Consider the following 23,881-nt stretch of genomic DNA (forward strand, 5'->3'; position numbering starts at 1 on the left):
ATCTTTTCCCGTCTGGACTCAGGTAAGAAAAAGCAAAAAATACTGAATCAGCAGAAACAATTTTATCACTTTCAGATACACTGTAGTTCAGATGGAATAACAGCGCTAAACTTTAATGGTAGAGCTCCATCTTCTGTACCCTGACTGACTGTCTCCGTGCATGTAGATGTGCATGAGAGTTTTAGTGGGATGTAAAACCTGAGCAAGCCTCTGATCGGTGGCTGTCGGTGCTGCTGTGCCACAGAGGAAGAGCGGTCAACCTCTGACTGCAGTTTGCAGCTTTGGTTTCCTCTCTGTCCCCAGTTTGTGTTGAAGTGTCCTTGGGCTGGACGCTGAACCCCCCTCCTATACTCCCGGAAGCATGGATGTCAGCTCTGTGTGAATGGGACTATAACTTATCTAATTTTCATAGCACACAACAATAAATTACTTAATATTCTTGACTTTGGTTAAATTGAAGGCGGGTTGAAAAAGGAGAATTTATTTGACAAAATCAATCAAACTATTTTAACCAAATACTTTTTTTGTAATACAAAATAAATTCATCAAATGGTTGGTAAAAGCAACCAAAGGTGACTGATAAAAACAAAACAAACAACAAAAAGAAACACAAAAAAATACATCAAACATCTTAGATTTTTATTTTTATTTTTATGTTTTCCCAATTTCCTTATAGTTCATGTAGTTCATATTGTCTGACCAAATGAAAAGGAAAACAACCAACAAAAAGTAACATCAAAAATCTCATCAAAGACCATTAAAAAAGCAAAACAAATAAAAAATATAACAAAATTCCAGAAACCAAAACGTAAAAAAAGCCCAACAATATTTATTTTTAATTTCTGTAATTAAATTTTTTCTTTTTTTCTTTCTCACAAACACTGAAAATGTTTGGTACTATTGGGAGATTGCTGTTTAGATTATTTTAACCAAAAATTATTGTCCTACACATTTTTTGGTTTCTCAATGTTTTCATTTTTCTAACATTTCATTTCATTATTTTAAAAAAAGTATTTTTGTTTTTTTATGCTTTGATTTCTGGAATTTTGTTTTGTTTTCTAAAATCTATTCTTGATTTTTTGAGATTTTTTGTCAATTGCTGTGATTTTGAACATGTTTTTGCATCAAGTGATTTGCTTAAACTCAAACTCTTTAACATACTTTAACTTTTCAACAGTGAACACGATCAACGTAATTCTTGAAAAGTTACAGTAAATCAAAGAACATAAACACTGGAGCTCCAGTGTTAAAGGGTTTATGTGATTTGCACTTTAGGACCACCGACATGAAGCACACACCATGCCTGATTTGAAAGACTTAGTTCAAAGATCCATATCCAAAACATGTCCTATACAGAAGGCTGACTGGAGCTGCAAAGGGATGGGCTCCAGTAACCCCTATCAGAATCGAGTAGGTGCAGACGATAGATTTGGATACTTTGGTGTTTTGGTTACACTCATCCTGCAGCACTATCCGTGGAACAGCCATAGTCTGAAAGTTCAGTGTTCTCCCCTATTTGTTTGCAGGTTATGTTGTCATGATAGAAGCTACTACAGTCCTTCTCGTCTCTTTGCTTGTTTTTTTTCTCATCGTGTTTCTCTGATTCCTTGTTTTGCTTCAGGGGACGGAGGGGGAATTTAAAAAAACAGTGTTTTTGTAAAGTTGCTTGATTTCCTGTTGCTTTTTCAAATATGTTTGGGCCTTCAGGTTGTAACACAGATATTTAGCTCAAAATCCTTGAGTGTTATAACCTGAGGGGGAGTCTTGTCCTTCTATATGAACTTATTTAGTTGGTTTAGCTCAAAACTACAACAGAGACCATTTCTGCAGACATGGATGCTGGAAAAATTCTATTATCCTCTCAATAGCTTCATGTGACTCTTAATGTTTGTGTGTGTGAGTAAGCAGTGTGCATGTGAGTCTGCATGTTAGACAGCTTAGTGGGGAGAGGTTTGGGTCAGCTTTGTGGTTTGGGGTAGGATTGGTTGACAGCTTGTGGGGGGTTCAGGGAGGTGAGGAGGTTAGGAATGTGTCTGCAGGGGTGTGGGTTCAGACTACAGAGGTGTGGCTTTAGACTTTGGGGGGGTTGGAGTTGGACTTTGGGGTTTTTTGTTTATACTTTGGGCATGTGTCTTAAAACTTTGGGGTGTGTGTTCATACTTTCAGGGAGTGGTTTAATATTTTGGAGAGTTGAGGTGAGAGTTTGGGGGTGTGGTTTAGTACTTTGAAAGTAAGGTCTATTATTTAAGGGGTGTGGATTAATACGTTGTGTGTGTGGGTTCAACATTTAGGGGTGTGGTTTATTATTACAGGGTTATTGTTTATTGTTTTGGAAGTGTGAGTTAATGCTAAGGGGGCGTGGTTTATTGTTTTGGGGGTGTGGTTTCAACATTTTGGGGTTGTGTGTTTATACTTATGGGTTGTGTTTTAATATTTTGGGGCTTCAAGTTTCATGTTTGTGTGTGTGGGTTTAACATTTTGGGTGTGTGGTTGAATATTCTGGGGTTGTGGTTTAATGCTTTGAGGGTGTGGTTTATTGTTCTGAGGGAGGGATTTATTGTTTTGGGGGTGTGGTTAAATATTTTTGAGTTGTGGTTTAATATTTTGGGGGTTCAAGTTCAAGTTTTGGGTGTGTGTTCATATTTTAGAGTTGTGGTTCATCGTTTTGGGGGTGTGGTTAAATATTTTGGGCTTGTGGTTTAATGTTTTGTGGGACTAAGTTAATGCTTCGAGGCTGTGGTTTATTGTTTTTGGGGTGTGGGTTCAACATTTTGGGGTGTGGCTTCAACATTTTGTGGGTGTGGCTTCAACATTTTGTGGGTTCGAGTTTAGAGTTTGAGGGTCTGGGTTCATATTTTGGGGGTGTGGCTTGTTATTTTGTGGGTTCAATTATTGGGGGGGTGCTTTAAATTTTTGGGAGTGTGGGTTCCTGGTTTGGGGGTGTTGTATAATCCTTTGAAGGTGTTGGTTACTTGGTGGGTTGGGGTTCACACTTTAGGGATGTGGTTCAATACACACATCCCCAAAGTATGAGCCCCTTTGGGGGCGGGATTTAATATGTTGGCGGTGTGGGTTAATACTGGGTGAATTTGATTTCATACTATGGGAATGTGGGTTTAGAGTTTAGGGGTCTAGATTCATACCAAGGGGTCTGGGTTCAGACTGGGGAACCGAGCTCCAACAGAGGTCAAGTAGAGACACTGTTAAAGGACATAGGCTCAGATCCAGATCGAATGAAAGAGTTGTGACTCATAAAGTCTCCTCCGTTTGAGTTTGTGTTTCTCTGGTCTCCAACCTTACGGTGCAGAGAAACTCACTCCTGTCCTCTTCTGTGTGAACCTCCCTTTTGCTTGTTACAGAGTTTGAGGAACAGCTGTTGGTTGACTCCAAGCTAAGCGGTCAGACCTTCCGCCATCCGTCCTCTCAGAGTTCGGACGACACGTCGCTCAGCCACTCTCCCTCTTCCTTCAGCAACAGGAGACCGGACTTCATCTTCCTGGTAAGAACTCACTCCCCCACAACACAAACACTGTTATAAGATCTACATGTAGCTGGTCAACAAATACTTTGTTCATGTCTGATTTCAGAAAACACAGAAATTAAATAACACACATGCACATGTAGGCACACAAACTCCGAAGTGTTCACTCATATGTACGCTGATGCGCCCACCAGCCCCACAGACCCTGGGAAGACGTCTGTGAGGCGGCTGTGGGTGGAGCTGGACTCTCACACTGGTTCTTCTGACTTTCTGCTTAATCTTCTTAAGAAGTCTGGAGAATGCAGGACGTGACAGGCAGCCCCCCTTTTCCCAACCCCAAGTGTTCATAAGGCTTAATACTACAAAAAATACCTTACGATATCATCATCTCTGAGACAACTCTTCATTTTAACCATGTTTCACCGGCTATGACTGCTCTTCTTCACCAGCATCTCATTAAAAACCTCTGTTTGGAATGTGGTGAAATTCCAGATTAGTGGCCCAGTGGTAGAGTGTCTACCCTTAGAAATCATTTAAAGACTATTTAAATTGGACCCATAGACTGCCTGACACTCCGCAGAAATGCCTTGGATTCAGGGTTAAGTCATCAGACTGTTCCTAGGTGCGACTGTGACTGTAGTTTCTAATGCTGCATTCACAAAAGGACGCAATTTGCGCGTCAAGTTAGCGCCTGGTACCTCTTCTTTGAATTTACTGTTCGATGCTTTGACGCCCCGGGCACGGAGCAACCGCCAACGTTTCTCTGGATTTAATTCGTTGCCACGTCATGGAAAACATGGATGATGTTGAGCGAGTACCTTGGGCTCTGGGCCCAACCCATATGTTTGAACTGTTTGACAGATTCTCAGACCAGTCACAGCTTATTAATGTAATTTGGTCAAAAAATGGCAAAAACAAGCGATATCTGTATGGGGGAAAAATGGCGACTGAATTGACTTAATTTTGTTGGAACGCGAGGTAACAGCCTTTATGGTCCATCTTTATTCATGTCAATGACTGAACCCTGGGCAGCGATGCTCGCTTGCTCTGTCGGAGTCTGGGCTAGCTCGCTACGTGGTCCACGGGGCAACTAACTAGCATAGTGGGCGCATTCACTCCACCTCCAGGGGCTCTGTGCCTCGCTGGCAACCTGTAAAGAATTTATCTTGCCATCATCAAACAGTTATCGGGACAGTTTCTGGCAACCCTGTGGCCCCAGTGGGTTAAAAAAAATGCAAGGAAGTTCAGGACGAAAATTTCCCGCATTGAGTGGCCATTTTGAATTTATTTTTCTACCCATTTTTTTGCCCAGTAAAGCAAAGTCCCTTGTTCTCGGTGTTCCAAGTGCCCATATCACACTGCAAGACCTCAGATTCCGTCTTCCAGCACAAGGGTAGGGATTAGTCGTACAGAATACATTTTTAGACCTTTCATGTCTGCGCCTTTAGACTTACACTAGAAATCAGTACATGAATCCAGGTAGAGATTCAAACAAATAAAGGTTAACCCTTTAACACTAAAGCTCCAGTGTTTATGTTCTTTCATTTTTATATAACTTTCAGCTGTTAACACGATCAAAATGTAATTCCAGTAGATTCTGAAGAAGATTAAAGATTTTGTGTTTAAAGGTTGATTGACAGGAAAAGTTGACCAAAACAATGAAAGAAAGCAGATGGATCTCTATATTCGTCCCAACTCGTTGACCTGGACAGTAATAATCAACGATACCATCCGCTCTAGCAGGATTCTTCAGTCACACATGAATGCTGAGAAGAATGATTCTCCGCGAGTCGATCCTGCAGAGCAGCAGCTTTGTTCTGTCCTCCACAATCAGCCCCAACCACAAATGATTGTTGTGACATTTCTCATCGTGTTTTCTTCTCACCCTAATGTGGCTCATCCAGAGGCCACATGCCGGGAAGCCCGCCCCCTCGCTCAGATTCGTCAGTCACAGATTTCTGAAACAGATGTAGAGTCACCTCATTGATGGCAAATTAAATCTTTTTTTTTTTTTCTCCAACAGCTTCTGTCACAAATATTTTAGTCATATGTGAAGCAGTGTTTTTTCCCTCATTTTCTTCTTCATTTTCTTAATCAAAGCAGTAAAATCCCATGTAAATGAAATGACCTATTGCTTTGCCGCTACCGCTAAACGGGTTTCTAACTAATAATTGTTCTGGTCTCCTCTCGGGTTTTTTAAATCTTAATAATGCTGGAAAAACTGGCAGAGAATGCAGAGGGGTTGCTACAGTTTATCATTCAGATCTCCTCATTAATCACAGAGCAGCTTTAATCATTCAAAGCATCAGATAGAACAGGCATGTTTGCTGAGGCGTTTACTCCACCGGGCTTTTAATGTGAAATTTCTTTTTCTTTTTTTATCAGATATAGTGCTTAGGACTTAAACATCATTATAAGTGGTGATTTGAATATTCATATAGATATTTACAGCATAAATACAGCATTTACTTCACTTTAGAATCCAGTTGGATTTTCTTGTTGGTGCACTCCTGACAGAGAACGTGAGCAACAGTTTGTGTTTCATGTACTGTCAGGGCATCTTTTAAAACCGTCAGAAACACACATCCTGACAGAAAAACTGAAAATACTCCATCTATTTCAGAGAAATTGTTCTGATGCCTTCTTTCCAACCCCCTGCCAGTACGGTGGAGGAGAACTTCTTGACCTTTGCTGCTGCACAGGCGGAATGTTGACAGTTTTACAATGCGATCAGCTCCTTGAGAAAAACAACCATAAAACAGAAAATGCTTCCCATTAATGATTAATTCATTATTAAGACCCAATTCAATGAAAATTGTGTTTTGTAGCATTTTCTCTGGTGAAGGACATTCAGTTCAAATTTTCATTAATGAGTATAATTCTTTGTACAAATCGTTATGAATCAGTAACACATGAAAAAAATGCAGTTTGAAAAAATAACTTATTTGGGATGCAGAAAATATGTTGGGCGGGCCTTAAGCTCTCCCTTCATCCATTTGTAGACAAATAGATCCATGAACGTCTTTGTTTTCTTTGTCTGAGCTGGAATCTGGATCAAAACTCGGGATCTTTTGATCCACTCAATTCAATTCAGTTTTGAGTTTACACATTCATACATATTTGTTTAAAAATGCATTCATAATCTATTAAATCATTTGAATATATTTATATTAATCTGATACAGTTCACATACTGTAAAATGTATTAGTGAAATAACGAGATTGTTAATATCATAAAGTGTTACAGGGATTCTCATAAGAAAGTCTACCAAAAATGTTCAAACCATTAACATTGTAAACATTGTTCTGCTTCTCCTGGAGGATGTTTCAGTTTGGCCACTAGGTGGCGATCACGCTATAGCATTACACCTTATTCTAGAAGAAGAAAGAATGAGCAAAAAATGGTGCTTTAGACCACAAGTGGTTACTTAAAAAAATATATTTTCTTAAAAGAGTTTGTTAAATTCATGTCTGTGAGTTTATAAAGATGTTCACTTAGTCAGCAATGTTTGTTTAGGTCAACCGAACGTTAGCATTAGCCACCCTATGGGAAATTCCATTATACGTTAACTAGCATACTTTAGTTTTATGTGCTACATCAATGTATATTTGTAATAATTGATTATTGATCTGTTAAGCTTGAATTGATTTAAATCGATTAATCGATTTTATCAATCGAGCCTTAATCAAAAGTGTACGGCTGGAAAGCTCCAATATTTTTTCGCCATTTTGTTAAGTTGGAGTTGTGAGGATCTGTAAGTGTCATGGTTGTACGATTGTATTGATTTTCTGGTGTGGTTGTTGTGTTTTTGTCTGTTCCCTACAGGTTGAATTGAGGTATTACAGTTCAATTTTGTGATTGGTTAAACCATTTAAGTCCCAGATCATGATCTGCAGCTCCAGTAATGATAACAGTTCTGTTCTCCAGCCCCACCCCTCTGACTGGAGTTTCAAAATTCGGATGTGGGCGGAGTCAGCCTCCCTGTTTGGTTACCCTTTAACTACGTCTGGTCTGCCTTGTCTGCATAGCAACAGCTCTGTTCTGATCAGATTCCCTCCCAAAGGGTTATAGCGTGACGCCTTCATCTGGGACAGAGTTGACAGTGCGGATAAAGATTTCCCCATCCCCCCATAGCTGCAACATTTACATATGGAGCGATTCTTTTAGTAAAATACTTCAGCTTTCAGGATTTATAGACAAAAATGACTTATAGAAAGGATCATGAAGACATGAAAGAAACAGAATGCTCTAAAGCTGAGAAATTATGATGAAATCGCTTTAAACATTAAAATGACTGAAGAATTTAGATAAAACTGTTCACAATGTTGAACCTCAGAAGAAAACTGATTTTAGTTTTTTTGTTTTTGAGCCACACATTATTAAATGTCTCTGACGCAGAAATGTGAAGAATAATCAATCAAAGGTCAGAAAACCACCAGCCGAAATTAAAAAATACATGATAGAAAACAATGTGGGGAAAGACAACTCTCACTGCTGTCTTTCTTCTCTCCTCCAGCCGGCATCCAGGCAGCTCTACGAAGATGAAACCACCTCCTCTGTGTTCGGGCTCAGGTCTGTGACCCATCCGCCCCCCTCCCAGTCCCCATGCAGCTCAGACCGCCCCCTTCTGGGCTGGAGCAGCAACAACTGTAGCAGCAGTGCAGCCAGCTCTTTTACCGCCGTACCGCCGGTCGCGGAGAAACCCCGCAGGCAGCCAGGAGGACAGCCGCTGTCTCATCTCAGCGTCACAGGTACGGTCAGGTGTTTAGGTGATCCCTGCTGAGTAAAATATCCATCCAGTGGAATATCGAAATATTTTATTTTGCAAGACTTGTTTTAATTTAAAATACTGCCAAGGCAACATTTAATTAATTATTTAAAAGCAACTTACTCTTGTTTTCCAATTAAATATTTCCTCAAATCACCAAAATAAAAGCACCATAAACTTGCTTGGGTAAAAGTAACTTGTTGCTTAATGTTCTGATCATTATATAACACGAATTTTACAATGTTACTTTTGTGAAAAAATTATTAATATTCGGATATTTTTTAAGTCATAATTTAAAAAAAAAGTGAAATATTATCTGGTACTGTATATATTAAGATACATATTGTGTCATGACATGTGTATCGCGATACGTATCGTATTGCCAGATTCTTGTCAATACACACCTTCACTGATAAGTCGCTGGGGTTCAGTGGACATACAGACATAAATCTCTGAAGATTAGCTGGAAATGTTTTTAAAAAATACCAGACATTACCTAAACCAGGGGTCTGCAACCTTCAACTCTGAAAGAGCCATTCCAGTTAATTTCTCACTGACTACAACCCAGTCGGAGCCACAAAGTCTTCCTTCACCCTTTAAAAAATAACATTGATTTGTATTTATGTTATTGGTGCTACTATGATAAATATAAATGAACTGTTGTCCATTTTGCATGAAAAAAAGTACAAACTTAAAAAGGAAATTGGCCTGTTTAACTTTTCATAGAAGTTCCTTTCAAAATAAAAGACATCCTGTCACATATGATCATCTCAATGCAGCAAATGCAGTAGTAGCAACTTTAATGTCAGCAGCGATTACATAAAATAGTTAATTTGCCACAAATGTAAATCTAACAAACCAAATTGAAATCCAAGCTAATTTTCAAACACACTTAAAATTCCTTAATTTTTAAAAAATAGAAAATTTGATTAATAAGCCGGCGCGCCTTAATACTGTTTTTGCTTATTGACGTCCAATGATTTTTTTTTTTTTTTTTTTTCGTATAGGACACAAAAATGTGTCAAAATGTTGTAGTTATGATACTTCACCTGTTTGTAAATGAGTTAAAAATTGAGTTAGTGTGCCCACCCCCCTCCCCTTACTACTTCCTACTACTTTTAAATATTTAGAAACTTTTTTATTTTTCTTTATTAAAAGAGCCACAGTAGAGGGGTGAAAGAGGCAGACAACCTGACCTAAACCAAACAAAATAAAACCAAAATGTTTGACTTAAGATTACCGAGGTCAAACCAAAGCTAAGCTACAAATCCAAATATTTACTCAAGCTAAAACAAACACAAAATCAAAACGGGACTAAATTAAATGTTAGAAAAACAGAAAACAGGAAAAAACAATAATGAAAAAACCTACCTAAAAAACAAATAAATAAACTTAAACAACTAAATGAATCCAAAGCTAAATCTAAATTAAAACTTTAACCCTGGAGCTTTAAGGCCGTGTTACACTGCCATTATGTACAATTTGTGCAATGAAATTTTGTTTTTCTTTGTAATGCATGTGTGATAACCGTAATTCACAAGTGTTTCTTGTGTGCGATGTGTGCAAATGTCTGCAACCTGCGTCTCCAGACCCACATGCAGTTCTTTTACTCTTCCATTGTGGCTCTCTGGTTAAACAAAAAACAAAGATTTTGGTTTTGTGCAGAGCTAAAACATTTTAGACATCAAATTTTTGTGTGCCCTGTACGCCGAAAAATCAATTGGAACTCAGAAAGCACAACCAGAATGAAAGCGAACTGGATTTTCTATTTTTGAACAATATTTAAGTGCGCATTATGGTCTGCAACCATAAGGCACAACCATATGGGCTGAGAAATATAGTGAGAGTCACAATTGGCTCAGATTCATTTTTTGAGTTTGATTCATGTATTTTTAGCAGAGATCTACCACAAATGATAAAACAATCTTTTTGTTTTTTTAATCACTGCTGACATTACACTTCATGCTACTACATTACAGTCATTCTATGTGACACAAGGTTTCTTTCATTTTGAAAGGAAATCATGTAAACCTCTTCCAAAAGTTGTGAACTTTCATATTTTGAAAAAAATTGGGTATTTTCACCTCATTTATGTTTTATTCATTCAAAAGAAGTTATTTTTATGTATCCTAATGGTAGCATTGACATAAATACAAATCTGTGTCTTAATTTTCTAAAGAACAAAGTGAGCCTTTGTGGGTCACGGGTAAAAGATCACAACTTTTCTCATTTTTTCCACATATATTCCCGTATAGCCATTTTTTTTAGTTCCAGTGTTGACATTCTAGCATAACTTATCAACGGTTTATGCAGCTAACTTAATAATGTAATTCTGTAGCAGCTTTGCACTGGCTTGCCACACTTTGTGTTAATGTGTAGCATATTGGTGCAAAACTGATAAGAGAACTTTCTTTTCTCCGAGTCAGAATCATCTGATTTACGTTGATAAACAGTTAAAGAGTTACAGAAGGTCAAAGACTGAGACACTCAGGCGACGTCTTCAGTGTTAAAATGTAAAAGCAGAACTAAAACTAAACTGAGATAAAACCAAACCATAACTTAATCCACACCTAAATTAAGCTAAAACATATTCTAAGCAAACCAAAACTGAAATAATATAAACCAGGGTTGAATTTAAGCAAAAAAAAAAAAAAAATCCTCCTGCACTTCGTTTTATGGATGCTGCAGAAAAAGAACATACATGCTGTTACTGTGTTGCTCCCTCCTCCATGTGAGCCAGGTAGTCAGCATCCATCCTGCTGTTACCATGGCAACTCAAGACTCTGCCTTACCCACAGCACTTAAGCATTACAGCAGACTGAGGAGTGAAAGCAGCTCTGCTCAGTCCAGCAAAGATTCTTTTCATTTTTAGCTGCAAGGACCCAAAAAAATAACAAGTCAGAGTTTGTCGATGATGACGGCTGCGTGTAACGGTTGTAGATTTGATCTGGGTCGGTGACGCCGCCGGTCCCTGCAGGCGTGTGAGCGTGTCAGCGGAGCTCAGAGGGAGCACGACACTGCCGACAATACACAGTCCCAAAACAAAGCCGGGAAGTGTCTGACTCTGTGACAGCTTCATTTTCAACAGCTTCAAATTCTGATTTGTTTCCAATTGAATAATTATTTATTTATAGCTATTTCTCTAACAAATACAAAACAGACATGATCTGCATCAGACGTCCAAAGGTATGGTGTCCTGATAGAAGAAAGTCTGCCACAGCTCTCGTGTTAAACAGATCCTCTTATTCACCCCCCCTCCCTCTTTTTTGCCTTCAGGTGAAAAGGGAGGAGTCAGATTCCACGGCGTGGACCTCCTGCAGCACTCTCAGTCCCCGCCCCCTCCTCCTGTAGACCCCTTCCCTCCACAGCCTCACTCCCTGGAGCCTGTGAGCGACACCCCACACCAAACTCTGCCACTGAGGAAGACGCGCTCCAACCTCGACTCCGCCTCAGGTGTGTAGTCCCGCCCTCTTTGACTTGAGTTTGACTGAATTTGTTTTTTTTTTTTGAGAGCAGTAAAAGAAGAAATATTTCAACATTTACTTCAGAGATAGAAGATGGTAGATCTGTACTGGTACCTAACCCTGTACCCTAACCCTAGCCCGGTCCAGAACCAGTACTGTAGGAGCTAAAAGTCTAGAAACTGAGGAGTTAATTTTAGCACTTCAAGCTGCTGAGATGTGTGATGCCAGATAGATCTGGCTTGACGCGCTAAGCAGTCTGTAGTTTCCCTGTAAATTAAGAAAAATAACAATCTTTCCCTCTGATCACTTTAGCAATTAATCTGTGATTTTATGATTTACATTACTGATACGGATTTGACTTATTTTACTTCATTTCCTCACCACAGTGGTCGAAAACCTTCTTCCTTTCTGGCTGACGCACCCATGACAGACGTCAGCCAATCAAACTCAATGTAACCCTTCCGCTCTCCTAGGCTTGTTTACATTAAAAGTGGGTCATCTGGACCCCACAAGACAGTACACTGAACTTTTTTTTTTCAATGATTGTCGATCTTTACTGGTGTCCAATGACAGACATGGAGTCTTGTCCACCTTTGTCATGGAAGGGCTAACACCTCAATATAAGGATGGGGTCATCTGGACCCCATAAGAGAGCACGAGGGTTAACACAGATATATAAATGACAACAGCGAAACCCATAGGACATAATATTCAATAGGGCTCCTACTGGTTTGGCATCGCGTCCAATAGTGTGTTAAGGTTAGAGTTAGGTGGTGCTGTGCCTGTCCCAGTATCTGTTTGTCGCTCCAGGGTTAGGGAGCAACAAGTTATGCAGAGGGGTTCTTAACCATGCGTTAAAATATGGCAACTTGGGAATGAGAATGTGTTGAAATTCTTAACAAAGATGACAGAAAGGTATAGTCACATGGGTATGTAGTTTTTGTCCATCTTCAGTCCTTCATGACTCCCCTAACCCTAACCCTAACCCTTCTGTCCCGGTTTTGACCAGAACCAAGAGAATCAACCACATCACTCATGTTCTCAAGTCATTACACTGGATACCAGTCATGGCTCCACCTTCTGATTCTTATTGTCATCTTTTTTGTGGATGATGGACATGTCTTGTAGTTGTTGCACATTGATACTCTGGTTCCTGATATGTTCTTGATTCAAGTCAGTGGTTAACATGAGAATGGACCTTCCTGTCTGCAGATAACAGCTTGGAGCAGCATCCTCAGGAACAGACCATGGACCACTCGGGCCTGCTGTACTCCAGCTCTTCCTCCACACCCTGGAACGGCCCTAAAGGCTCCACATTTTCTCCCGCTGCCTGGAATGAGTCTTACAATCACACAGTGAGCAAAGGCCCAGCAGTTCCCCCTAAGCAGCACAGCATCATCAGGAGCGCCGGAGGAGCACAGGACGGGGTCATGCTGGTGAGCTCAGGACATTCGGGGAGCTCACACTCCAGCTCCTTCACCTCTGTGACTGCCGCTTCCAGCAGTACTTGGAACAGCCAGCAGGGGGGTTCGGGGGCGATGGGGAGGAGGAGTGAAACGGAAGGGGCAGCAGCAGAGGGGGGCAAAGCTGATGGTGGCAGGGAACCGGGCCGAGGAAGAGAAAGGTCAGCACGATCCATTGCAGCCCAGAATGCCTTTAAGTTCCGAGAGCGCTCCCTCTCGACTCCCACGGATTCTGGCTCCTTCTGCTTTGACTCATTTGCCGGGAACGGGAATACTCTAGCGACGGAAAGCCAACATCACAACTTCCTGGGGGAAAGCTATGCCTTCCTTTACCCCAAAGGGAGCTCCGAAGACAGCACAAGCACCGCCGACACCATATCCGTGTCTGCCTCCGAATACAGCACAGATGGCCGCCTGCGCTTCCCGTCCCGTTCCATCTCGCTAAAGAAGTCCAAGCGCAAGCCTCCACCCCCTGTGAGGAGCGTCTCCCTCATGAAAAACCTGGGAGAAACTGAGGGGAGAATCCGACACGAAGGAGGGCTGAACCGCGATGGCCGGCCAAAGAGCCTTCACATACCCAGAGACCACTTCCCAGACTTCCAGCCGGACTTCCTCCTTCCAGCTTCTAAAGCCAGTGTTGGGGAACGCCAGCTGGGGAAAGGAGGACGCGATGGACCTCCAAGTCTGGAGATCCAGGCACCAGACACTGAAGGAGAAACAGAAGAGGCCTTTGCTAATCAATGGCAGCTTGGGGAGTGGAAGAGCAGCGACCCCTACAGGTGAATCAGAATCCTGTGTGTAACTGTTTATAATGCCTGTTTGTGACACAGTTTTCTGGCTTTATCTGTCGCAGGTCTTTGTCAGGCTCCAGCACCGCCACGGGGACCACAGTGATGGAGTGCATGAAGGTCAGAGGCAGCTCCGAGTCCCTTCTGGACTCCCCGTCCACATCCAGAGCGACCTCGCCCTCCCAGCTCTCCGTGGAGACCGATGCCAAGCCTTCCTCCCCGTTCAAACCTCCAGGGTTTATGTCGCCGTCCAGTGGCTATTCCAGTCAGTCGGAAACGCCCACCCCAACTGTTCCGCTCCGTCATGTGGCAGGTCAGGGGTCGACTGGGTGTAAGATGCGGCCAAAGATACCAGAGAGGAAATCATCACTGCCCTCGCCTAAGGACCCGGCTGCCAGGTCCAGGCTGTCCTTTGAAATGCCTGGGAACGCACACTTGGAGCTGTCATCCATCAAGCCAAAGCAAAAGGCCAGCAGGCGACATTCTGACACCTCTACGACTCCAAAACCAGGAAAAATCAGCCCCAATTCTTCACAGGCCCTACCCGTGGTTACTCAGAATGAGCTAAAGACCATTCGACTTCGTTCCATTTCCCGCGGCGACCTGGAAGACTGCCCCGATGGAGCCTCCGACACCATCGAAGAAGAGCTTCATGGGAGAGACTTTAGTGAAGACCCCAGCCCCCCACCCACGCTCCCAAAACCAAAACCGCCTGTCGCCATGAAGCCTCCACTGCCGAAGCGACCCATAAACCTTCCCCTCAAGTCTCCGTCTCCCTCCTCCACCTCCCCCCACGCTGTTGACTCCCCTCCAGCCTCACCTGTGGAGCGGCCCGTGCCCTTAGGCAACATCTACAAGGTCATGAAAAAGCCCAAACCCAAAAGACCTCCCCCTCACTCCCCAACCAGCCCAACAGTTCTTCCTGATGCCGCTTCGACTGGGTACCACCACCCCTTCCTCCCTCAATCTGATGCCCTCTTTGACCTCCCCCCTCTCCCAGACCCCCAGCCTCTTCTAGAAGACCCACTGCTTGAGCCTGAGCTCGACCCAGAACCAGAACTGCAGTTGGGTCCTGAAGATGGAGGTTCGCTGCCGTCTCCTTGCAATAACCAGGAGGTGCCAGAGCTTCAGGACAAGAGCAAGACACTCCCCTCCAGAATGACTATCTCCTGCCTGGCAGAGCTGTCTGACAAAAAGAAACCCAAGGTAAAAAGGGCTCAGGAATTGCTCTGTTGGTTAGGAAAGCTTTCATTGTTTCAATAGAGTCAAAGTGTATTAAAATGTCAGGGGTGTCAAACTCATTTTGGTTCGGGGGTCACATTGAACCCGTTGGATCTCAAGTGGGCCGGACCAGTAACACTATAGCAAAATAGCCTATGATCAGCTTGTTATCTATAGCTTTGTTTTTATTTTGTTTTTTTTCTCAATTAGAAAAAAATGCCTCAAACAACCGAATACCCTAATCCCTTATTATTGTTATTATTATTATTATTATTAGAGTGTTTTGTTATTATCTTTTTGACAACGTCATTTTGGTAATTGTGGTGTCACACCTGATCCTTTTTTTTAGCAGCTTAACGGCGGTGAGGCTGACAGGGAACCAAACTGCATCTTACACAGATGTGGCACTTGCTTGCAACGAAATGCTGTTTATTTCTTCATCTGTTGTCATACCAGTTTTTCTTTTCCTTTGCTCCCCCTAGTGGCTGAATTTCGCATTGCTCCCATTTCTATAAAGAACTATAACTCGCCACAGGAATGTCCTAGAAACTTGCTTTTTTCTCCCAACATACTATTATTATACATACTACTAATTATTACATATTTTTTTATCTTTATGACTGGAGGGCTGGAGCTTTTATACTGGATGACGTGAAACTTTTGGTTCTTACACCAGTTGACCAATCACAGAATTCAACTGTAATACCTTGTTTCAACTATATTTGACTATTCTTTCAGGAATTAAATGAGTTAATTTAACAGACTGCACTTTTAAAGCACCATTTATAGAGATCAACAGCCAAAAAAAGTTGGTTTAGTGTTTGGTTATCCTTTAATAAAACTTGATATATTCTTTTTCCAGGTACCTCCTCCTGTCCCCAAGAAGCCGAATGTCCTGCTTCTTCCCACATCGCTTCACTCCTCCACGAACGGGAACACAGACCGTCAGATACATCCGAGCAGCACCCCTGCTGACCTGCGATCTCCAACTGCAGCGTTCGCCCCAGATGACATTTCTTCTCAGGCTTCAGAGACTCTGTCTGACCAGGACAAGAACCACGTGGGAACAGATGAAGACAGCTCCAAGGAGTCATCGCTGCAGGATTCCTCTCTTTCAGAGCTGGGAGAGAAGATTTCAAGCACTGGGATTGGATCAGGTCTGTCAAAACTCAAGGATTCTGTGATTCGGATACTTTTTTTATCAGGAGATCTGTGTTAAATAGATGGTGTTGTTTCTTATCCTGAGGGGGCATTTTACAGTCTTCTGTTAAATAAAATAGAGAATGTGTCCAAACTTTTACTGCTGCTGTAGCTATTAACTATATTCCATCCGTCCATCTTCAAACAGAAGCCAACCTAGCTGCTGTTGGCTGAAGGCAGGATAAAACCTGAGCAGGTCACCAGTCTATTGTAGGGCAGAAAGTATATTTCCTGATTAATTTGCTTTCTAAAAGGATGAAAGAGTGCTCAAAAGTCCTTCTTTCCACATTAATCTCAATGGTATCCTTGCTATTTGTGTTTGCCAATGTTAGTGTTGAAAAGAAAACAATTTGAGTTGAATTATTCTGGATTTAGCTCCGCTGAGGCTGAGTGTGTAGATCAGGTGTCTGAGAACACTGGATGTATTAAGTTAGCTTCATCTTTTACTTACTTCCTAAGGATTTTACCTGTACTTTTTTTGTTTTTTTTTTTACTGTTGGTGAATTGTGATAAATTTAGAGGGGTATTTTTGGTGGGAATTCATTTATTATAATCACAATGGGAAGAAATATCCTCAAATAAAGGGCTTAATTTCTTCTTCTATCCTAGCGGATCTTTGACTGGTAAAGATTTTTCAGGTTTTAAGATCAACATTGACATAATTGGGCAGAATTCCAAAGGGCTTTTCCTTCGCTTGACATTAAGAATGACAAGAATTGTTCTTGTCACTTTGTTATCCAATGGTTTATGTAATCCAGTCAGATTCATGTGGACATACTGTCTGGAAACAAGCATTTTAGTGATGCGGGTAAACAGCCGACATGTTTGAATATTATTTTGTCTTCTTTAGGGGACTCTGCTGTCAGCGAGAAGACTTCTTTCCACGTTGCAGAAGAAACAGACGATGACTTGATGAAAACACCACCAACACACACAACCGAGGACCTGTTCACCATCATACACAGGTGCGACTACACACCTGTAGCTCCACAAACTGGACAGAAAAAAGTTTTGCATTAAAGTTCCACTGCAACTATATTTTTTCTATCGTAAAATCATTCCCAGTGGTCTTTAATCCATATTTATTAAGTTTTTTGCTAAAATCAAAAAATGTTTGTCGTTTTTTAAGAAGTATTTTATTGAGTAGCTCATCATAAATACAATTCTGGGTTGCGGGACTGTTAACTCTGAGCAACCTACGCCCTTCCCCGTCACTTAGAGCTCTGTTTGCATGCTTACATACAAATTTATGGCCTCAAGCTAACGTTAGTGATGCAAAAATAACAACAATGTATATCAAATCAATACAGTTTTGAGCCAGAATTGTAATCGCTACAGCACGAATGTTGAACGCTCATCATGTCTCGTACACCTAAGTGTAAGTGGGCCAGGGTATGTCCAGACTTTGGCACATCTATTTCAGTAGCTACGCCATTAGCATTTTCTACTATCCGGTTTTCTGATCCAACGCGATTTGAATTAAGAAATACTCAGAAAAACAGTTTTAATCATAAAATATTTAATGTAGGTCCTCTTTTATGAGAAAAATTCAACAAGAACACGTTAAAACACAAAAAGATTATTTTCATTGAAGTGGGTCTCTCTCTAGTAGGCCTATTCATATGATCTGTAACCTGACCCGGAGGGTCAAACAGGGTTCAACAAAACTTCTACAATGGCCAGTTTTGGTCAATGGTCAAGGACCTAAATTTAAGTGATTTTGTAGCTGATGGAGAATTTCTTACCTTACACCGCTTAGAAAATGACAGATAGTTTAAGTGCTTTTGATAGTGATGCTGTCATCTGTTAGGTAAATATGGAAGAAGTACCTCACTGTAAATATAAGGACCAGAGCTACTGAACTGCTAATTTTTAATCATGAATGCTACTTTCACAGATGTTTTTGTCCATGTTAGAGTTCAATCAATCACCAATGTAAATAAATAAAAGTAGAATGCAACCCGGGGTTGTCTTCAAAGGTCAGGTAAGACCCCAACAACAACATGTTCAATGTCTCAGTCTGATCTTCTTTTGATCTATTGTAAAATTGTTCCCAGTGGTCTTTTTATGCTATTTTGTTACCAAATCAAAAAAAAACTTTATCGTTTTTTAGGACATAGTATCTGCAGAGTGGCGGGAGTTGGTTAGAAATTTGCCTCTGAGTTGTAGACAAGACCATTGACGTGTAATGGTCAACCCTGACTTCCAATCATCTATTTATTTACTATTCCTCCTGCTAGCTTACATCCCCTCACAACCCCAGCAACATAACTGTTACAACTAAAATACTGAGCAATATTGGAGCCATCCAGATGAACAGTTTTGAGCCAGATGAGGATAACAAAGACGTACATGGATCTATTTGTCTGCAAGTGGATGCATTAGAATGAAGCAGGAAGCGTGTGGCTTGCTGTTGTAGGTTCTACATCACAGCTACAATCTTTTTCAAATGGCATTTTTCCATCTGCTCCTGATTCACAACAATTTGAATGTAGAAATACTTAAAAATGCAGTTTTAAGCTACATATGTGTCCTTCATCAACCTAGTTTATGCAATTTTGACAACAACGTCCACCATGCAAACATGGATGTTTTTGGACCCACATTCTATATTCATACCTCAGGCAAATACAAAACCACTAAGGTATCCATTTCTCGAAAGATTAGTGGAAGCTTTTTCCAACTGACTTTACAAAAACTAAGTCCTGGTCTTTCTCACGATCTAGTATTTTGAAAGAAGCAAGGTGACCTTAACGGTAAATAATTGGTGAGCATGGGACAAATGCAGCTTTCTGCCCTCTGGGGGGCGCCCCAGTCAGACTGTGTCACAAAAAACTATGACTAGTTTAATAACATTCAGTTTTCAAAGGCGGTCTTCTTGTGAAGCAGATGTGACTTGGCTTCCACAGCAACAGCACATTAGGCGACGTGTGTGTGTGCTGAGTCATGCTCTGTCCTCATTTTAGAAGCTCCTTGTCTCTCGCACACACATGAAGGCTGGTCTCTAAGCAACAGGTGTTCATACCTGTATATAGCTGAAAAGAGCTTTAAGAGCAGGATGTAGGGTTTTTATCTCCAACAAGAGAGGTTGGAGCTCCTGCTGAGCTCTCTCCAGGCAGACTGCCGCTCATCTGAACTGAAGAATATCTTCGAATTCATTCACTCCAACCTGTTGCACCGCTGTTATTGAAACTGTGTTCCCCTTTCAGATCCAAGCGGAAGGTTCTGGGCCGCAAGGAGCCTTCTGATTCCTTCAGCAGCCGGCAAAACCTGGTGTCGCCAGTGAAGCACTGCAGCAGCAGCAGCAGCGGGGCTGACCTGAGGAACCTGACACTGGGCAGTAGCCAGAGATCCAGCTCCCGCAACGAGAACTTCATGGCTCTGCTGCAGAAAAAGGGCAGCAAGTCTTCCAGCGGAGGAGCCAGGGTGTCTGCCATGGAGCTGCTGAAGAGCACAAACCCTCTGGCTCGACGCATCACAGAGTTTTCTACCCCATCTACCAACGAGGGGGAGGATCCGCCACTTGTCAGTGACAAACCCATTGACCAATGAATGGAGGTCTACAGAACCCCCATTGAGTGTACAGTCTGCAACCCCCCCACCCCCATACCAGGACGGGACCCTGTTACTGTCCTTCAACCACTGACCGCCTGTTTGCACAGTCCAACCAGAAGGAGCAAATTTTTGGACCAAGGCATTCCTTACAGAATCGTGGATCGACCTCGCTCTTGCAGAGACTCTTTCTTCTCACTGCAACTAAACTCTTAAAAAAAAGGTTAAGGGGGTCCTTCATTGAGAACAGGTCTGGAGGGGTGGTGAACGGACTATGACACTGAGAATGTAAGACTTTCGGAGACAAAAACTTTCTGGAGAAAGTCAACAGTTCCTAAAAACCCAACAACCCTGCAAGGAATGAAGGTGTTGTTCCTGAACCTTGAACTGATGGCATCTCCATTCTTCTGTTGTCCATGCAGCTTTGTCTGACTTTTCGTAGAGATGTTTATGTCCCATGTACCTGCTGGGGGTGACCTTCACACATTCCTCACAGGAAGAACCCCTGCACTTTTCTTCTCCAAGGCTTCTTTGCTTCTTCTTCTTGTTCTTCTCCTCTGAGAGGAATTTTAATCTTGGCTTTCCCATCGCATAATGCCTGATGGATGTTTCCTGTACTCGTCTTGTGAGACTTGCAGACTAAATCTGGATTCAAGAACCAGGATCTTGGACCAGCTGTAGTTTCCAATGGAAGGATGGTTACCTGCACTTATACCTGGTGCAAGCTTGGCCTGCACGAGTGCAAGTGTGTACAGGCCTGCTGAATCTCCAAATGGAGAGCATGAAGCAGGTCTGGCTACTAAACAGGGTTTTTACTCATTCTGTGTCTGTGCTCTTTGGACCAAAGGACTGTTGGAGTATGCAGACAGATTTGACATATGTACATGTGTGCACGTGTGCATGTGTGCACGTGTGTTTGTGCCATTGGAAGTGCCAATCAGAAAGTTAGCCGCCTGTAGAGGCAGGTGAACCTCATTTTATGTGTTCCTCGTGACTGTATGTGTGGAACGACGTGGGTGTCCCCGGCCTCAATGCAAGTCTAGGGGGTTCCTTAACCTCTGACCAGAACCAGAAGAACCTGGGACCCCAGAGTTCACTTAAAATGTTCCACTATGGGAGCTACAAAGAGACACCAGCATGTGTATAAGGAAAGACGGCTGGCAATCAGGCAGGGGGTTTAGTGTAATAAAAAATATATCAGAAGAGCCAAGGATCCAAAGAAAGAACCATAGAGATTCCAAAGGTTCTGGTATCATTAAGGTTTTGGTCACAGATAGAACTTTCTATTCATTGTAGCCCAGCAAAGAGTTCTGGTCTGTTTAATAATCGGGACTAAAAGCCTTGAGGCTGTGTGAAATGACAGACCTTGCGCTGAGCTCAGAAAGATTGCGAAAAAGTCTGTCTGAAAAGACCTTAAGAGGTTCTAGACTCTGTTAAGTTCTGGTCTCGTTGAGATTCTGGTCTCTATGAGGTTCCAAGCTTAGTAAAGATCTAGTATAAGTAAGGTTCTGATCTCAATGAGGATCTAGTCTCAGTGATGCTTTAGTTTAATTGAGGGTCTAGTCTCCAGTGATCATCTAGTCTCAATGAGTTTCTAGCTTTACTGAGACTGGAGCATCACTGAAATAAGAGTATCAGTGAGGCTCTAGTCTTACTGAGGCTCTAGTCTCAGTGAGGCTCTTGTCTCATTGAGGTTCTAATCTCACTGGTGTTCTCATCCAAGTGAGGCTCTCGTCTTAAGGTGGCTTTAGTCTAAGTGATGTTCCAGTCTAATTGATGCTCTAGTCTCAGTGAGTCTCTAGTCTAATTGAAGCTCTAGTCTAATTGAGACTTTTGTGTCAGCGGGAGTCTAGTCTCAGTGATGCTCTAGTCTCATTTAGGATCTAGTCTCCTTTAGATTCTAGTCTCAGTGAGGCTCCGATCTCAATGAGGTTCTGGTCTCAGTTGGATACTAGTTTCAATGAGGTTCTAGTCTATTGAAGTTCTGGTCTTTTGAGGTTCTGGTCTCACTCCACCTTCTCAGTCACAATCTATCAACCACCCAACAAAGAAGACAACTCTCAGACAGGATTTGTGTTTTTTCTGTTGCCCTTCCCCACCTGACCCCGCTGATGGGGGTGTTCCCACATTTTCCTCTTTCTCTCTCTTATCTACATTTTCAGGCATTCCAAAAATGTAGGGGGGAGGTTCAGGAGCAGCCTGTGTGTGTGTGTGCCTGTTGTGATGGGAAAGGGGGGCGGCATGCATGTGGACAGAATTTGTTGCCCCCCTTCCCAAAAATCACTGACATCATGTGTTGGGCCTTTAGAGAGAGATCTTCTGTTTTTGAACAAAAAGGTCAGAATTCTTATTAAAGTATTCTTAGAAAATAAAAGTTATTCAAAATAAATAAACTTTATTCCTATATAATTTGAAAACTGTAACTTTATTTACATCTAAACTTGTTTGTCTGTGTGAAAGGAAACAGAATGGACAGATTTTAAATTTGCCTTAGAATCCAAACCCAGAAGCACTCAGTTCAGTCTAGCAAGCAGTAAAACCCCACCCCTCTGCCACCTTGAACAAGAAAATCAAACACACCCCTGTCCAGTGTGGGTCCCAGCATTGGTCTGAGAAGATAACGCAGATACATAAAGACAGAGAGTAATTGGAGCTATTCTATTTTTGTTATTCCTCATTTAAAAACATATTTAAAGTAAAATGTGTGTATCTATCAGAAATTCTCTTTTCTGCTCGTCCTTGCTTTGATCAGCTGATCGCTGCCTGTGATGAAATGATGATTATATCTATATGAATAAATTATTTTTCTTGTTTAAATTGCTGTTTTTTGCATTGTGTGAACCACACTAGGCTGAAATGAGGACATGCACAAAACACTGTCTCACACTAACATACATAAAAACCCATACAAACACACAAGAGAGTCATTGCGGTGGAGATGGTGCAGAGGTAGAGTGGTCGACCTCTGATTGGTTGATCACAGGTTCAGTTACCGATGTCGACGTGTTCCTGAGCAAGACACTGAACCTCACGTTACTCCTGGCAGTTATAGGTTGGTGCCAAAGTTTGTCAGGAAGGGTATCCAATGTATAATCTTTACCAAATCAAGTATGCGAATCAGACATATGATATCTATAGAGGATCGGTCGAAGCCCAAGTTAAGAACAACTGCCATCCTGGCCAAGGGAAACTGGACTACTGTTGGTGGAAGAAGGAGAGGAGGAAGGAAGGGTTTGTAGGAACAGGGAGAAGAGGAAAGTCCTGAGTGTTGGACTTAGAGTTGGGACTTTGGATGTTGGAACTATGACAGGAAAAGCTAACAAGTTAAGTGACATGATGCAGACAAGGAACGTAGACTGTGCGACTAGGTGGAAAGGTAGCAAGCCCGGAAGCTTAAGGGCAGGATTGAAGTTGATCTATCATGGTGGAGATTGGAAGAGAAATGGAGTAGGAGTTAGCCTGAAGATATAAATGGAAGGTGTGATATTCAATGTTGTTAGTGGGTATGCCCCACAGGTAGGATGTGAGCTGGAAGAGAAGGAGAAATTCTGGTTGGACCTTGATGAAGTGATGATGTGCATCCCTAGAAGTGAGAGATGTCACATTCCAATGGACATGTTGGTACTGGGAACAGAGGTGATGAGGAGGTGATGGGCAAGTTTGGGATCCAGGAGAGAAATGTAGAAGGACAAATTTTGGTTGATTTTGCAAAAAAATCGGAAATGGTGATAGTGAATATGTACTTTGAGAAGAGGCAGGAACATAGGGTGACCTATAAGAGTGGAGGTAGAAGCACACAGATAGACTACATCTTGGGTAGACGGTGTAATCTGAAGGAGATCAGTGACTGTGAAGTAGTGGTCGGTGAGAGTGTTTCCAGACAATGTAGGATAGTGGTTTGTTGGATAACTCTGGTGATGATGAAGATTAAGAAAGAAGGCAAA

The 23,881-nt window shown here is 41.9% G+C and overlaps 1 protein-coding gene across 2 annotated transcripts in view; it reads left to right on the forward strand.

Moving 5' to 3' along the window:
* The window catches only part of nhsl2 (NHS-like 2), a 72,052-nt gene extending 49,298 nt beyond the window's left edge, over nucleotides 1-22,754 (forward strand). For both annotated transcript variants that reach the window (XM_024287487.2, XM_024287488.2), the window contains exons 3-10: nucleotides 3,360-3,499; nucleotides 7,998-8,232; nucleotides 11,526-11,702; nucleotides 12,926-13,955; nucleotides 14,030-15,170; nucleotides 16,048-16,342; nucleotides 17,236-17,350; nucleotides 19,595-22,754. In XM_024287487.2, coding sequence (XP_024143255.1) covers nucleotides 3,360-3,499; nucleotides 7,998-8,232; nucleotides 11,526-11,702; nucleotides 12,926-13,955; nucleotides 14,030-15,170; nucleotides 16,048-16,342; nucleotides 17,236-17,350; nucleotides 19,595-19,937 — 3,476 coding nt within the window. In that variant the 3' untranslated portion in view covers nucleotides 19,938-22,754. The remainder of the gene's footprint in view (nucleotides 1-3,359; nucleotides 3,500-7,997; nucleotides 8,233-11,525; nucleotides 11,703-12,925; nucleotides 13,956-14,029; nucleotides 15,171-16,047; nucleotides 16,343-17,235; nucleotides 17,351-19,594) is intronic.
* Nucleotides 22,755-23,881: the final 1,127 nt, after the last annotated feature.

This window comes from Oryzias melastigma, linkage group LG18 (genome assembly GCF_002922805.2).
Source record: "Oryzias melastigma strain HK-1 linkage group LG18, ASM292280v2, whole genome shotgun sequence".
Lineage (NCBI taxonomy): Eukaryota > Metazoa > Chordata > Actinopteri > Beloniformes > Adrianichthyidae > Oryzias > Oryzias melastigma.